The 16,371-nt window shown below is 52.2% G+C and overlaps 1 protein-coding gene across 1 annotated transcript; it reads left to right on the forward strand.

The window, feature by feature from the left end:
• The first annotated feature begins 2,689 nt into the window (after positions 1 to 2,689).
• Positions 2,690 to 16,071, forward strand: UCN3 (urocortin 3). The gene is made up of 2 exons (XM_073332034.1): positions 2,690 to 2,771; positions 15,598 to 16,071. The coding sequence occupies exon 2, from the start codon at positions 15,607 to 15,609 to the stop codon at positions 16,069 to 16,071; it is 465 nt and encodes a 154-aa protein (XP_073188135.1). The 5' UTR covers positions 2,690 to 2,771; positions 15,598 to 15,606.
• The last annotated feature ends 300 nt before the right edge of the window (positions 16,072 to 16,371 follow it).

The raw sequence follows: 16,371 nt of genomic DNA on the forward strand, positions 1-16,371 counted from the left end.
TATGTAAGACATGGGTGGTAATTTGGCACTGGCGAGGCCTCAGCTGGAGTATTATCTCTAGTTTTGGGTACCACAGTCTAGGAAAGATGTGGAGAAATTGGAAAGCATCAGAGGAGAGCAACAAACATGATAAAAAATTTATAATAAGGTGAGGAAAGGTTAAAAAAACCTGGATCTAGTTAGTCTTGAGAACAGAAGACTGAGGGGCGACCTGATAGCAGTCTTCAAATATGTTAAGGGCTGTTAGAAAGAGGACAGTGATCAGTTGTTCTCCATATGCAGTGAAGGTAGGACAAGAAGCAATTGGGTTAATCTGCAGCAAAGGAGATTCAGGTTAGATATAGGAAAAACTTTCTTACTGGCTTCCAAGGGAGGTTGTGGTATCCCCATCACGAGGTTTTTAAGTACAGGCTAGACAAACACCTGCCCAAGATGGTCTGGATTTATTTGGTCCTGCCTCAGCACAGGGGCTGGACTAGATGATATTTGAAGATCCCTTCCAGCCCTCCATTTCTATGATTCTCTGATTAAGGTAATCTAGTCTGTCATCCTGCATACCCAGGGCAGAGAACCTTCCCCAGAGATTCCTGCATAAAGTGCAGTACCTTGTGGTGGAATCTGAACTACACCTGTTGCTACTATGATCGTTTTTTGGAGGGTGGGGGGTGTTTCATTGTCTTTGGTGAGATGTTTTCCTGTCCAGGGATACTGCAGCTGTACCAGCCCTTCCATACTCACAATGGTACTGCTGAGCAGAAACACAGACCAACCTTTGCCAGTTTTAAGCTCCTAAATCCTTACTTAGATACCCACATGTAAATGGCCTGATTTCCCCACTGTGCTGAGCATTCACAAATCCCACTGAAGTCAATGGGAGCAGCAGGTATTCAGCCCTTTGGAAATCAAGGCAGTTTCACCCAGGTAAATGAGTAAGGAGTCCCTGCCGTGATCAGTCAGTTTCAGAACCAATGGAGTAAAGCACGGCAGAGCCTGATCCTCCCGTTCAATTGCTGGTGATGCTCCATTGGCTTCAATAACGTTACTGCTGATCTATAAGGATGTGAGGGGTGGGGACTCAGGCATGTAGCATTGAAAGGCTATCGGTATAATGGGAGGAATGAACAAGAAAGTAAACCCTAAGCAGATAATAAGGGGATGAGTTAATCCTTTTCAATCCCCACTTTCTTTGTCTCTGAGGCTCATCAAAGGATTTATCCCATAACCAATCAGATATTTGATCTATCAAGCACAGTAACCCATCTCTGGGGCTTGCCGTGGCTAAGTGACTTGGCCAAGGTCACGCAGAAAGACTGTAGCAGGACCAGTAATTGAACCTCGGTTTCTAGAGTCCTACTCAATTGTCTTAACCACCAGACCAACCTTCCTTGAAACAGCTCAGTCTAACTGGAGACACCTAAAGGGGCCTGATTCTCAGAGGGCAGGTGCTCAGCACTTTCTGAAAACCAGGTTCCATATTTACAAAAGTTCAGGTACCTTTTTTTTTTGTAGCTTTGGTCTGCAGCGCTGCACGCGCTGGTTTTAGCTGAAAACAAAAGCCCAGGAGGTTGCATGAGCAACTCTTCTCAGGATGTTCCAGAGGCTGGAATGTTCACTAGGAAGCTTGGTCCGGGGAGATTTCTATCTTGATTGGCACCTCAGAGACGCCCGAGTAGGTTCTGAGAAGCAGCCAAACTCCTGGATGCTTCTCTTATCCCAAATGAACTGAAGGTCTTTGAATCTTGTGAGTGTCGCTCATCACACCATAGAACCAAACTTCCACAAACCCCTCCTTGCCTAAGGCTCCTTGGCATAAAGCCCCCCAGCAATTCTAGCGACTTTATCCTGGGTTGTGTTGACTTTGCTTTGTGTTGCCTTTTGTTATCATCAAAGCAGCTCCTCGTTCTGGTAGCTGGCTGGGCTCTGGAAGGCAGGGTCTCTGGAATTCGAACTCCATCTCTAAATCTTTCTGTAGCCTGGGGCAAATCTCATAACCTCGCGGCCTCCATTTCCCCAGTCTGTCACGTGAGGACAGTAATACTTCCTCATCTACCACAAATGGGCTGAGATAAATATTGGTTAATAAAGGCCAAATCTACCACTGATGCAAGTGAAATAAGTCAGTGGCATTCACCAGGGATAGATTTTGCCCTGAATGTCTGCAAATACACGGAAGAGACAAAGAGCCAGTTTTGTAAAGGTATAAAGACTCAAATAGGAGCCGAGGTGCTTTTAAAAATCCCACTAGGTGCCTATCTTCATCGTTAGGGGCCTAAATACCTTTAAAAATCTGGCCCAGCGTGCTAAGTGTTAGTGCAATGTCTCTTGATTCCAAGCAGGAGAGTTCGAGCAAAGCATATGTGTATCTGTGTGTACTCTGTACGGTCCTGGAGTTTGCAACAGCTCCTCTTCTTGGTGTGACTCTTAATAGCCAGCTTTTTTTCTTTTTTTTTTCTGAATGGGAAGGGACATCTCAGCCCCGTGACGTTGCCAGCTCCTTCTGATTTCATTTTAATGAAATCATGTCCAAATGAAGGCGCCGCGGCTGGAGTTACGATTCAGACCCCGTGATCACTCATTTTTATATATACACAAGGGAGGGGGGGGGGAAGCGTTTCCATAGAGAGAAAAAATATCGCAGCCCTCTTAATAACAATAAAAGAAAAGGCAGGATACAGAAGTTCAGGCTAATGGTCCTGATATATTTCTCCTTACTCTGAGACGGCGGCTTGCAACAGTGAGCGCTCTCCCTCCTGAGCACAGAAGACTTACAGGTGAGTGCATTGCTTGGAATTCATTTATTAAAGAGCAACCAGCTTTGTTTGCAACAAAGTTTAAATATTTCAGTGCTTCTCCTAGGTGCTTGGGTCCCTGCTAGGCGCTACATTTCTATGCAAAAGGAGAGAAGCATTCTATCAAAAAGCAGTCTAGGAAACTGTATTAAGAGACAAAAATGACTCTGTCTTTTGAGTTACTGAGGCAAAGGATCAGCTAAAGCACCGGCTGGAGTTTTCAGAGTTAAACTGACTAGCTCCAGGGACGGGGGAAAGAGGTGGGATTGACATTTTTCAAGGGTTATCTCCAGGGAGGGGGACACAAAATGCTATATCTAAAGACAGAATGGGAAAGCAAGACAGAGTCAGCCCCCACGGCTAAAGTCAGTTTTGTGCATCAGCAATGAAATGGGCCATTTGAAATGTGCAGTTGGTTTATTAGTTATCAAAGTGGAGGTGTCTGTGGCTGAGATCCAAATGTGTAATATTTGATCTTTCTGCGACTACTTTCGATGGGAAGCTGAGCTGTGCAAATCAGATCCATCTCATTAGCTCTAGCTGAAGTCTTTGTTATAGGGGGACACCCATAAGTCAGAAAAAGCGTTATTCCCAACTTGCTTGACCTGCCTTGCATGTCTGCTTCACGTTTCCTCCTGTCTTTAATAGCTAAGAGGCAGGTGTAGGTCCCCAGCTAGTGTAAATTCTGATAGCTCCAATTGTCTGTAGCTTTTCTATATAATGTCTGTAAATTGTCCATGGAGCTATGACAATTTATCCCAGCTGAAGATGTGCCCCTAAAGGCACCTGTGGATCACGTCTCGTAAATGTCATCATCAGACTCAATCCAAGCCTCTTCAGAAACTGGTTTGCTGCTTCTTTTGGCTGAATTCCACATTTCTTTGGTGACAGTTCCGGGGAGCAAGACTTTGTAATGGTTACCAGTGCACTAGGATTCTCAGGTACAAGAGACACAACAGGATGGCTACCAAAAGGTATTTTTTGCAGTAGCCAAGCAAAGGGAACTCATTAGCCAGGCCATCGGCAGTGTATTGTGTTGAGACTTTGCCTTGATTGAATTTTTTTATGATATCAATCCTGCGTCTGGGCATCTGAAAACCAATGATGATTTGGGGCATGTTTCATTTGCTTTTTTTTATGTTCTGTGGTCCCCGTCACCAATGACAGCTCCCAGGAAGCCCCCAAAGAGTTTTCAGAGATGGGACAAGCTAGCCCAATCATCGCCTGACCTAGGGCCAGACTTTCCATTATCAGATGATGGTATAAAGAGTGTTGCGAACTGATTTGATAATTAGTTGTGCAGGGCTCAGAGAGATGCAAATTGTCTGACAGATTCGCACTGATTAGTGGAATATCATCCCTGGAGACAACGTTGGAAGGGGCTCGATTAGTTCTTAATCACAGCTGGGTGTTTCCAAACAAAATCTGAACAACACAGCTGTCAAAACGGTAGCTCGTAATAATCCAGAGCCAATAGCCCTTGACACTAACAGAGCACAGGGGGCCAGATCTTCAACAGGTGGAAATCTATTGTAGAGCAACACGGATTTCCACCCACTGAGGAGCTGGGCCCATGTATTTATAGGGGAAAATAAGCAGGATGTGGGTCTTTGCTGAGATCTATTCAGGCAAGTGCAGGCTGATGAATCCTGTCGGGCGTACGGTTTAAAACTTATCAAAACTCCATCTATCCGACTCCAGCTCATGCAGCCAAGTTTATTGATGCAATCGATTACTCCGGGACAGCAGCGCGAGAGCAGTGGGCGTCAGAGAACAGGGAGAACGGAAAGCCACTCTTACAAAACAGCCCCCCCCCATAGTCCCTGTCCCTCTGGCAGGAAGTTAAAATAACTTTTGAAGGGTCTCCTGCCTCCCTGTTCCCAGGGCTGGGAAGTGAAATGCCAGGTCAAAGGCTGTATCTCAGATGTGTGTGTGTGTGTGTGGGGGGTTATCGGCCTATTAACGTTTCATGGCAGAGTTTAAGTCCTGATTTTGCAAGGCGCCGAGTGATTCCTGGACACTCTCCCCTGCCATTGACGAGGGTGCTGAACATCTCGCAGGATCAGGCCCATAGTGCAACCAAAGCGAGAGGCTGATCACACAAGCTTGAGCCAGGCAAAGCGGTGGCAGACACGGTGCACGCCACAATCCTGACCTATGGGCACACAGCTCAGCCTTCACACCTCAGTCCTGCCCCAGTGCTATTCCAGCCCTGAGGCCCCCCCTTGAGCTGGGCCTTGGGACCCACGATCAGCGCAGGCTCTCCCGGTCCCTCGGCAGCCAGAGGGCTGGGAGCGGGGCAGCAGGAACCCTTTTCTAATTAAAAGAGGAAGGCGGCAGAAGGGTGGAGAATGAGCAGAGCCCCTTGGAGAGGGTGGAGGGGAGAGTGGTGGGAGCCACCAGCTAAGGACAGGAATGGGATTGAAAAAACCAGCAGCCCCTGCGTGCCAGGCAGCCCTCACTCTTGCTCAGACATATGCAGCCACGGGGCCTCAGACCTAACCATGTCCACATGTGCATTGTAGGCTCGGGCCGGCGGGTCTCACCTGGCCTGAGCAGAGGTTGCAGGTTGTTGTGAAATGGGCCGCACTGAGAGGTGGCTCCCGGATGAGGAATATGGGTCCTGGGTCCTCTAAGCCGACAGACGCGCCTCATTCTGCAGAGAGACGGGGTGAAATATGGTGGCCAGTTCTGCTGACTCCAACGCATGGGTACACACGCATGCTCAGCGTTATACACAGGCCTACGTACTCCGTTGGACCCGGGCCCAGTTCAGAGCTCCACTTCCATTCTCCAGCCGCCTGTCCTCCGAACCATGGCAGGCTGTTACAGGCAGATGCCTGGTTCCGTCACCATTGTGCCTGGCACATCGCCCCGAGGAAACAAGTGAGAATGGCAGCGAGCAATGACAGGCCTCCTTGTCCAGCAGGCGTGGCAAGCTCAGTGGGTGGTGGGTGTCTCCTGCACCATAAGTGAGACCCAAACTGGTCCATCACGCTCTTCCAGGAGTCAGGAAGGCGCTTCCTTTTCGCCCAGCCACTAGGAGTCTTCCTGAGCTGATCTCAGCTGAAAGGGACCCTTTTAGTAGTTGATCCATGACTGTCCTCAGACAGCTTTCCAGTCCAGCTATATAGCATGGACCTGTTCAAAGCCACCGTGAGCCCATAGGACCTGGCCAGACCTGATGCCAGAGCAGGGCTGTGCTAACTGGAGAGACGAAAAGGCCTCTAGAGACCTACAGACTCATCATTGTCTTGGATGCCTGATTTCATAGAGGCCAGAAGGAACCATCAGATCCCCTAGTATGATCTCCTGTCCCAGGCTGTTACATTTCACCCAACTACCCCTGTATTGATCCCAATTACTTTAATTAAATTCAAGTATTTCCATCCTCAAGAGGCCAAATTGTGTGCTAGAGGCACAGGAGAGATGGAGATGCCACCACGCCAACAGGCCCTGCAAAACAAGGCTCCATCCCAAAGCGCTCATAACAGACAACCAATACCCGCACCATTTCCATGTTGCTTTATGCCTTCAAAGCACTACACAAACATTAACTAGTCCCCAGCTCAGCCCTTGGTCCAGGGGAAGTGACAATTACAGGCAAATATCAGCGTGAGGAGCATGTCTTCTCTTCTGAGCACGTTCACGTTGGCAACCATTGTGAAAATGTAGAAGCCTGGAAAGTTCCAGAGTGAGCTAGCATTTCTGCCACCAGCCACTGAGTTACCCTCCGATAACAGCCATAGCCTTAACTCTGCCCCGGTGGAGGCAACAGCTGCCAAACCTCACACGTGGGGAAATGGAGAAACGTTGCACTGCACAGCTCGGTCCTCGGGAAGAGCCGGTAAAAATACCGCTGCAGCCGTTGGCCTGAAAAAAACGTCCTTCAGAGCTCTCTCGGCCGCAGATTTCTTGTCCAGGCAGCCCTCCCCAAAATACTAGAGGGATGCACGCTGTAAAAACCACCTCCAGCTCACAGTTAGGACGAGCAGAGGGCAAGTGTGAAAAATCGGGACGGGGGTGGGGGGTAATAGGTGCCTATATAAGAAAAAGCCCCCCCAAATTGGGACTGTCCCTATAAAATCGGGACATCTGGTCACCCCACTCACAGTGGACTATGCATTCTGCGCCAGTGGCCAGCGTCACCAGGCCCAGGGCAGGCGCTCTGTGCTTTCTTCATTAACAATCCCCAGTCACTTTATATTTTCTCAAGGTATCGGGCGTTTTTAAAACCATTTTCACAACACTGTGGGCCCTCTCTGCCATTGCCTTCTGCTTTGTGTCGTTATTTACACCTGCGCAAAGTGGGGGGAGAATGAGACCCGCTCCAGATGGTAGTCTTGTGCACCACTGTGCACCCATTTTGCACATGTATAAATGACTATGTTATAGTAGACCACCAGAGCTACGATAGCTAAAATTGAGACCAACTTTCTGGTTAAAGCTCAGCTTTCCTAAGTGCTCTAATATTTGCATGGTGACTCAGATTGCCTTGTAATTTGGGGAGCACCATGGGGGCACTGGCTGGGGTCAGTGATCCAAATTTGGGATCATTTGATCCAGGGGTTTCCGAGATACAAAGTGCAAGGCAGTTGAGAATCAGGCAGACAGTTTTCTATGCAGTTCCATATGCAAAGTCACCCATCCAGACAGGAATTACAGGGCCATTCCTCCACCCCGTACACGTTAATTATTATCAACCTCCACAGTGACTCTAGCCATTAGTACCCTGGGATTTACCAAACAGGGAACAATTTCAAACAACCATCCAGGCCAGATGTTCTTGGACAAGAGTTGGGTGTTTGGTCCATAAATCAAATCGACAACTTCGCTCTCATTCTCTTAGATGACTTCTTTCACTCAAAAGACGTTCAGCTGAACCACCGACTTCCTTAAGACCAAGCCTGGCAGTGATGTTACACAATGCTTTCTAAACCCAGCTGAGAATACTACAGCCTCACAGCTCTAGGGGGCAGAGTTAAGGTTATGGGTGTTTTGTGAGCGTGACTGTGGCTTGTTATGGAAGTGAAACCTCAGCATTGAAATTCCTGGGGTGCTTACTTTATTTTATTAACTGTAATGCACTGGAAAGGTGAGGCCCGCTCAACACACTGGGATGGGCTTGCAGATTTAAACACCCTGCAAGAAAGTTTTTTGTATGGGAATTTCCTTAGTTTTTTAAATTGTCCTACTGAGGGACTGGAGGGAGCAGTGGGCTTGGAAATGGGGTGGCGGGAATGCTCCCTCCCTTTCCCCTGACTCCCTACTGTCTGTGGGGAGGGGAGCGTTCCCATGCACAGCCCAAGAGGGAAGCCCCTCTCTGGCAGACCTTAGGATGTGTGCAGGGTGGGAACCGTCTCAGGTCTTAAAAGGGGGGATGAGGGGAGCAGGAGGATTGTTGGGGGCACATATCAAGGGGCATTCCCCACTTCCTTCCTTTGCGTCTCCTCAGGCCTGATTCCTGTGGAACTTAGAGGGCACCCAGGAGGAGGGCTCTGCCTGGATAAGTGTACCAGCCTCCTGGCAAGCCCCAGAAGGCTACTTGAAAGGTGCTCCAGCTTCACCTCCCATGGGTGGTAGGAGGCTCCCTGAGGCCCACCTCAGAAACCTTTTGGGGTACCTCAACCTTCCCCACACAGATGGGAAGAGGATCAGGGGGTCCCGCATGAGCCTTAGGTGGCTGGCAGAGGGGCCCCCAGCCTCCACCATTCTGAAGATTCTCATCCAGGGCTGCAGTTTTGTCTGAATTTGGCCCATTATGGGGACCAACCCTAGCTGGGGATCTGACAAGGCTCATAATGCCCCCATCCGGTGGGGGCTGGCTGGGAGGGACCCCAAGGATCCGCTGGAGGCTTAGGCAGACCAGCTAAGATAATAGATGTGTGGAATGGGTGGGAAGGCCACAGCACATGCCCTAAGGCCCAGAGTAAGTCCTCCACGAGCCCTTAATGGGGCAGAGTGGGCCTGCTGGCTTCCCCATCCTCCCTTTCTCCACTGGCTCCTGCTTAGCCCTCCCCATTCCTGTGCCCAAAGCCACGGCCCTGGCCACTGGAGATCACTCAAGCCTGGTCAGATTTGGGGCACATTAGCTGCAGGGTGCCAGGTAGCGGTCAGTATGGCTGTCTGTGCTGTACCTATTCTGTGACTGGCTCCCGTCTGTGGGGATGTCCCCCTGGTTCCCTCCACCAGCCCTAAATATCAGGGGAGGTTTTATATTCTAGGCTCTCTGATATTGCGATCTTGAATTGAAAATCCAACTGCCCCCCTCCAGCCCTGCAGCAAGTCACACAGAGTTTGAGCCGGGTGAGTGACCCACGGGAATGACAATAGAGGATCTAGCCAGACTGCGTTGGACACCTGCTTTGGACCCACAAATGAGGCTCTCTGCAGGGTTGTGGCCGCGTTGGTCCCAGGATATTAGAGAGACAAGAAGAGCGCTGTGGGAGCTCGGCAGAGTGTCTCTCTCACACCAAGAGAGGTTGGCCCAGTAAAAGCTATTACCCCACCCACCTTGTCTCTCCTTGGGTCTGTCTACACAGCAAAGACAAACCCGCGGCCAGCCCGTGCCAGCTGACTCGGGCTTGGGGGGCTCTTTTGTTGCTGTGTAGACTTCCAGGCTCGGGCTGGAGCCTGAGCTTTGAGACACACACACACCTCGCAGGGTGCTAGAGCCTGGAAGGCTATTGAAACATCTCTACAGTCCAAGCCCTGTGAGCCTGGGCCAGGCGCGGGTGCCTAGTTGCTGTGTAGACATACGGATAGGGGCTCTGTCACTTATTGCTTAGCCTGCAGGGTACTGAAATACCCACTAGAGGGAGCCTGTGGCTCACAAAAGGCAGCACACACAAGGGTCTCTGCACACCGCTTTGTTTTGTGTCAGGATCTAAAAGGTCGATATTGGTACAGTGGAAAAGCCAAGCTTGGCGGTTTTGAGTCTGCAGTGTGGCATAGTAGCTAGGGAATATTACAATCTCATGCTTTTCATTAGTAGATCTCAAAGCACTTTATAAAGGAGAGCAGTGTCATTATCCCCATTTTACATATGGGGAAACTGAGGCACAGAATTTACCCCAGTTCATCCAGACAGCCAGTGGCAGAGCTGGGACAAGAAGCCAAGACCCCTGAGTCCCAGGCTGGTGCTCTAGCCACTAGATCACACGACTAGTTCCTAGCTCCCAGGGTGTGACCTTGGGCAGCCGGGCTGAAGGCTCTTTGAGATAGGGACTGTCTTTTCATTCTGTGTGTGTACAGCGCCTGGCACAGTGGAGCCTGGATCGGAGCCCCTAGGCTTTGCCGTAATATAACTACATCCCCCTGCCCCTTAATTGCCTCGTCTGTAAAACTGGCGCCAGCTCTTGTGAAATGCTGTGAGGGCATCCTAAGAAAGGTGCCACCCAAGTGCTACAGGTTGGAATAATGGGGGGAAATATTAGCTGAATAAGGCACTTTTCTAAAGAGAAGGTGAGTGTCTGTGTGTCCGTCCCTGCGGGTCTGTGTGTGCCTCCGTGACGGTCCGTGCATGCATGTAGGATCCCTCGGCCTGCTTCCTCCCTGGGACAATGCTGCCCTGCAGCTGGCCGGGGTGCGGAGCCTGTGATGCCTAGCGATGCCTGTGTACAGCATTGCCACAGCATTCGGCTGTTTACCTATTTGGTCCCAGGTTCATTCACAGCCTTGGATCATCCTCCTGGCTGCAGGGACGAGAGAGCTGGCCATGAAACAAGCAATCTGCCCCGTTCCCCTGTGACACGGCCCGTGATGTAACAGCGCGTCACACTGCCAAAGAAAATCCCCAGCCCTCTAGCTACCGACTCCTCACTCAGGGCAGCGACCCAACGGGAAATTCATTGAATCATAGAATCATAGAATAACGGAGTTGGAAGGGACCTCTGGAGGCCATCTAGTCCAACCCCCTGCCCAGAGCAAGACCAATCCCAACTAAATCATCCCAGCCAGCGCTTTGTCAAGCCTGACCTTAAAAACTTCTAAGGAAGGGGATTCCACCACCGCCCTAGATAACGCATTCCAGTGTTTCACCACCCTCCCAGTGAAAAAGTTTTTCCTAATATCCAACCTAAACCTCCCCCACTGCAACTTGATACCATTACTCCTTGTTCTGTCATCTGCTATCACTGAGAATAGTCTAGATCCATCCTCTTTGGATCCACCTTTCAGGTAGTTAAAAGCAGCTATCAAATCCCCCCTCATTCTTCTCTTCTGTAGACTAAACAATTCCAGTTCCCTCAGCCTCTCTTCATAACTCATATGTTCCAGTCCCCTAATCATTTTTGTTGCCCTTCGCTGGACTCTCTCCAATTTCTCCACATCCTTCTTGTAGTGTGGGGCCCAAAACTGGACACAGTACTCCAGATGAGGCCTCACCAATGTCGAATAGAGGGGAACGATCACATCCCTCGATCTGCTGGCAATGTCCCTAACTTATACACCCCAAAATGCCATTGGCCTTCTTGGCACACTGTTGACTCATATCCAGCTTCTCGTCCACTGTAACCCCTAGGTCCTTCTCTGCAGAACTGCTGCCTAGCCATTCGGTCCCTAGTCTGTAGCGGTGCATTGGATTCTTCCGTCCTAAGTGCAGGACTCCAACGCTCCTACGCTTTTGCTGGCTCGTTATAATTGTCACGGATGACTGGATGGAATAGATTAGATAAGAGGGAATGGATAGCATCATTTGGAGCAGTGGAATTCATAGATGCTAAGGCCCCTCCCATACACTGCGAAGCAATGGTTGATGGGTGCGTCAGGCCAGTGACCGCACCAGGACCTTTGAGCATCCACAGCCAGACAATGTGTTGTCACTGTGATGGTGTCTAGGAGGCCTTGCTGTTAGAAATGCCAACTCTTCATCCCTCCGCATCTCCTTTTGCCAACACTGGCTTGTTCCTCCATCCTATTTCAAATGGCTCCATCGGTGGAGTTTCCATTATTAATAACAACCCCTAGCTCTTATGCAGCACTTTTCATCAGTAGATCTGAAAGCGCTTTACAAAGGAAGGCAATATCATTACACCCATTGTATAGATGGGGAAACTGAGGCACAGAGCAGGGCAGTAATATTCTCATGGGCCGCCCGGTGGCAGAGTCAGGACTAGAAACCAGGTCTCCTGAGTCCTGTGCCAGCGTTTTTCATGCTAGCCAGGAAAACAACTAGAATCCATGGACGGGAGGGGGGGCGCCCTTCAAGTCGCGGATTTACCTGGGATGTCCCAGGCAAACAAAGTTTGTGAACAGTCAAAAGGAGTGCCAGGCTGGCTGGGACCTCCCTGTTTCTCCACTCGGTCCAGCTGCAGCAGGTTTCCTGCCTGCCGTGAATGGCTCATTCGCTGGCCTGATGTTGAGCGGTGCCGAGCACTCAGAACTCCTCTTGACTTCAAAGGGAGTTGGGATGCCCGGCCCCTCTCAGGAAGAGCCGACCCGAGGAGGAGAAACCCTTCCAAACCAGGAAGAGAATGCGCAGCAGAGCCGCGAAAAGGCAGGTGTTTCACAGCCTCCCGCTAGGTTAGGCTGGCTTGCTGGGGCAGACCTACTTCAGCCACTTTCCAGCCCTCCTCTCCCCAGATACTGGAGCTCCGGGCAGGGGGAACTGGGTGAGGTTCTGTGGCCTGGGTTATACTGGAGATCAGCTGAGATGGTTCCTCCTGGCCCTAAACTCTGTGAATATCTGGGCTCCCAAGCGCGGACCGGTCACAGGAGCAGTGAGTCTGGGAGTCTCACTCCAGGCCCAATGTTTGCTCAGCTCACAGAGGATACGTCTCCACGGCCCACTGAGCCTGGGCTCTGACTCCAGTTGGGGCCCCAGCCCCTCTTCTCCCACACACAACTCAGTCTGACAAGGGTCAGCAAAGCACGCAGGACCATGGCCCTAGGAACTTGCTGAGGGCGTGGACCAGAGACCAAGTGACTCAGGGCCAAGCCTGGTAGTTTTGCAGTGTGGACACAGCTCAAACCACAGCCCTGAACCAGAAGGTCTGTATAATACACTATGGACCCGGTTTACAATGCAGAGTGGATGCTCAAGCCCGAGCTTGGAAACACTGGGTACGTCTACACTGCAGTAACACACACAGCACAGCTGTGGCTGGCCTGGGTTAGCGGGTTTGAGCTTCGCGGTGGGTCTCAGAGCCTGGCCTCCAGCCCAAGACCAGACCTCTACACTGCAATTTTCAGCCCCGCGGGCCTGAGCCCTGCAAGCCCGAGTCGATTGACCCAGGCCCTGCGGCTCGGTGCAGCGGGCTTCTCATTGCAGTGTAGACGTACCCACTCTGGCCACAGGTCCCAGAGCCCCAGGCTAGTATGCAGTATAGACACAGGTGCCAACTTTTCAATGTGCCGGGGGGTGCTCGACCCCCTGGCTCTGTCCCAAGCCTTGCCCCCCACTCCACCCCTTCCCTCAAGTCCCCACTCCCACCCCGCCTCTTCCCGCCGCATTCCACCCCCTCCCCCGAGTGCACCACGTTCTCACTCCTGCCCCTTCCCCAGCCCCCAGAGCCTCCTGCATGCCGCAAAACAGCTGATGAAGGCGGGCAGGAGGCATGGGGAGGGAGGGGGAAGCGCTGATCGGCAGGGCTGATGGGGGGCTTCCGAGGGGTGCTCCAGCCCCAGCGCCTATGAATATAGACATATCCAGTGTGATTGTCAGCCACCCCTCCTAGAGGAGCAGCAGCTCAGGAAGGGAGCTGATCACAACATGCCATCAGAAAACTGTGTTTGGGCAAAACCAACATTTGTCGTGAAATGACGTCGATGTCAAGGACGTATCATTGAGAAAAAGGGGGGGGGGGGTAAGTCGAAATGTCGCCTTTCGGCACAGAAAATTTTGCTGGTTCATCCCGGAACAACCTTCGTTTTGAAGTTTACTGTCCCTTTAAATGGGTGAAATGGAACCATTTCAAATGCACTGATGGGGGAAAATGGGCCCTTGGCTGCAGGAAGTGAGGGAAGAGTTGAGGGTGGCCAAGGACCTACATGGTCTGGAGAGCCAGAGAGCGACAACTAAACCTTTCCACTGGCCCTGCATGAAGATTTTTTCAGAATTTCATTCCCCCCCGAAATTTTAGCTTTTTGTCTTCGCTTGCCATGGGAAATCCATCCTCCAGCGGGCTCGCCTCTGGAATAACGTGGGATGAGACAGCTGTGTGGCAAGGCAGGGCTGAGGGGGATTGGGGATGTTAGCGCTCCATCAAACCTCTGTGGGGACACGGTTATACAGCCCCTGCCTGCCCTAGACATGGCGCGGTCCTTCGCGGCCATTTTGTGGTCAAGCCAAGGTGACTCAGTCAGGGTGAGCGTTGTTGGTGTTAGTCAGCTCTCGATTTCGAGGGGCCCTGGCTCCCGATTTCTGACTAGTCAGGGTCGGCAATACTGGGGTTTATAGTCAGATGCACTCTCAGGGCTGCAATAGATGGGTTGCCAACACTGCATGGGGTTTCCTAGTGATATAGGAACCTTTGTTGCCACTGGCATTAGCTAGCGCCATGGACGCATGCCTAGTGGGCTTCGATGGGCTGGACCTGCTTTTTCGAAAGTCGACATTTTGAACCAGCTTTGAGTTGGTCAGGGTGCGGGGGCTTAGAAGGTGATGCCTGGGAAGTCATATGGAGCACAGGGGGGGCACGAGGAAGAAGGATGGGAGGTGACCATGACATTCTGACAACCCTGTGGCAGGGTCCCAAGTAATACTGCGGGAGCTGTTATAACAGCTGTTGTGTCCCACCCCAGAGGCAGCTGCATTACAGCACCAGTGCAGCAAAGCAATCCTTATGTATGAATCGTCTGTAGGTCTGCAAAGCATCAGGTCTCTGGTCCAGCATGTACAATTAGAGGCCACTTTTCCAAAGGTGGGTCTTAGTGACCCACCCAAAATTACAGAGGGAACCCAGGGGTGTGGCACCGTGGAACACAGGGAGGGGCCTGATTCAATCCCCTGCTCTAACCAGAGATGACTGGTACCTGCTGATGGGGGGGCACAATTTAAAGGTTCACCCCCCCCCAACAACTTGAGTCACCCCCCCCGCAGACTCACACCTCTCCTCTTACCCTCAGCAGCCCCTCCCTGCATCTCCCAGCTGTTTGCGGCTGCCTCTCCCCGTGGCTGCAGCTTGCGGCTTGCCAGCTGCGGGAGCTACCATACAAGGAGGGGGCCGGGTCGGCAAACCCTGGCAGAAATCTGGGGGGGCACACAACCCTGCATGCCCCCCGCCCCATGCATCGCCTCTGCACTAGACCATACTTCCTCCTAGTTGTGGGAATAGAACCCAGGAGTCCTGATTCCCCATCCCCTGCACTTACCACTAGACACCTCCTCCAAGGTCTGGACATCCCAATCCCCTCCCCTTATCACCGGACTATTCCGCCATCACAGGCGTGGGCTTTCTCATTTCCCTGGGGGTGCTCGACCCCCCCACCCCACCCGAGACCCCGTCCCCCCACTCCATTCCTTCCCCCAGGCCCCACTCCATCTCTTCCTGCCCCATTCCACCCCTCCCCGGAGCGTGCCCTGCCCTCTCCCCCCGGGCGCCTCCCGCCTGCCACTGAACAGCTGATCTGTGGCGGGCAGGAGGCACTGGAAGGGAGGGAGCGGAGCTGATCGGCAGGGCCGCCAGCGGGCAGAAGGTGCTGGGAGGGGCCGGGGGGGGGAACAAGCTGATCGGTGGGGCCTGCCGGTGGGTGCTGAGCACCCACGGAGTCAGCGCCTCTGTGCCCTGAGGATACACCGTGATTAATACGAATGACCCTCACCTACGTTTCTACCTTCCCTGCCTTCTCTCCCTCTCCTGAGCCTCAGGGGGGAACCATGTCGCCCACCAGACTCATGCTGCTGCTCCTGATCGTGTGCGCCGTGCGGACAGGCCTGTCCCTCAAGCTGTACAAAGCCGAGTCCCTCTTCAGCTGCCTCAACGCCGCCCTCTCGGAGGCCGAGAAGAGCCGCCTGGAGGAGAACTCCCTCCTGGACAAGAGGAGTTTCGGCTCCCTGCCTGGGAAGGAGGCACCCTCGCAGCAGGAGGAAGAGGAGGAGGCGGAAAAGGAGAAACGGACGTTCGCAGGGGACACCCGATACAAATACCTCTCGCAGGCGCAGCTCAAGGGGAAGATGTACCAGAACCGGGCCAAGACCGACCGGCGCACCAAATTCACCCTGTCCCTCGACGTGCCCACCAACATCATGAACATCCTCTTCGACATCGCCAAGGCCAAGAACTTGCGGGCAAAGGCCGCCGCCAATGCCCACTTGATGGCGCAGATCGGGCGGCGGAAGTGAAGGGGGTGCGGGGGGGGTGGAGCGGAGCGGGGAGCGAACTTGTGGGTGAGGTAGGGGTGGGTGGGCCGGGGAGGGAGGTCGCCATCGGGGGCTTCAGCCCACCCCTCCTGGGGCTGCCCAAATGAAACTGTATAAAAGTGCGGTCTATTTTTGATCCTTAAAGCTGCATAACATTCAGATCGATCTCTCTCTCTCTTTCTCGCTCTGAACTTTTCCTCTCCTCAGAGCCCTGACCGCTTCCCACTTGCTCCCTGCTAGGAGGAGGCAGATGGGGGTTTCACACCAGGGGAAGGGGATGTT

This window comes from Lepidochelys kempii, chromosome 1 (assembly GCF_965140265.1).
Source record: "Lepidochelys kempii isolate rLepKem1 chromosome 1, rLepKem1.hap2, whole genome shotgun sequence".
Classification (NCBI taxonomy): domain Eukaryota; kingdom Metazoa; phylum Chordata; order Testudines; family Cheloniidae; genus Lepidochelys; species Lepidochelys kempii.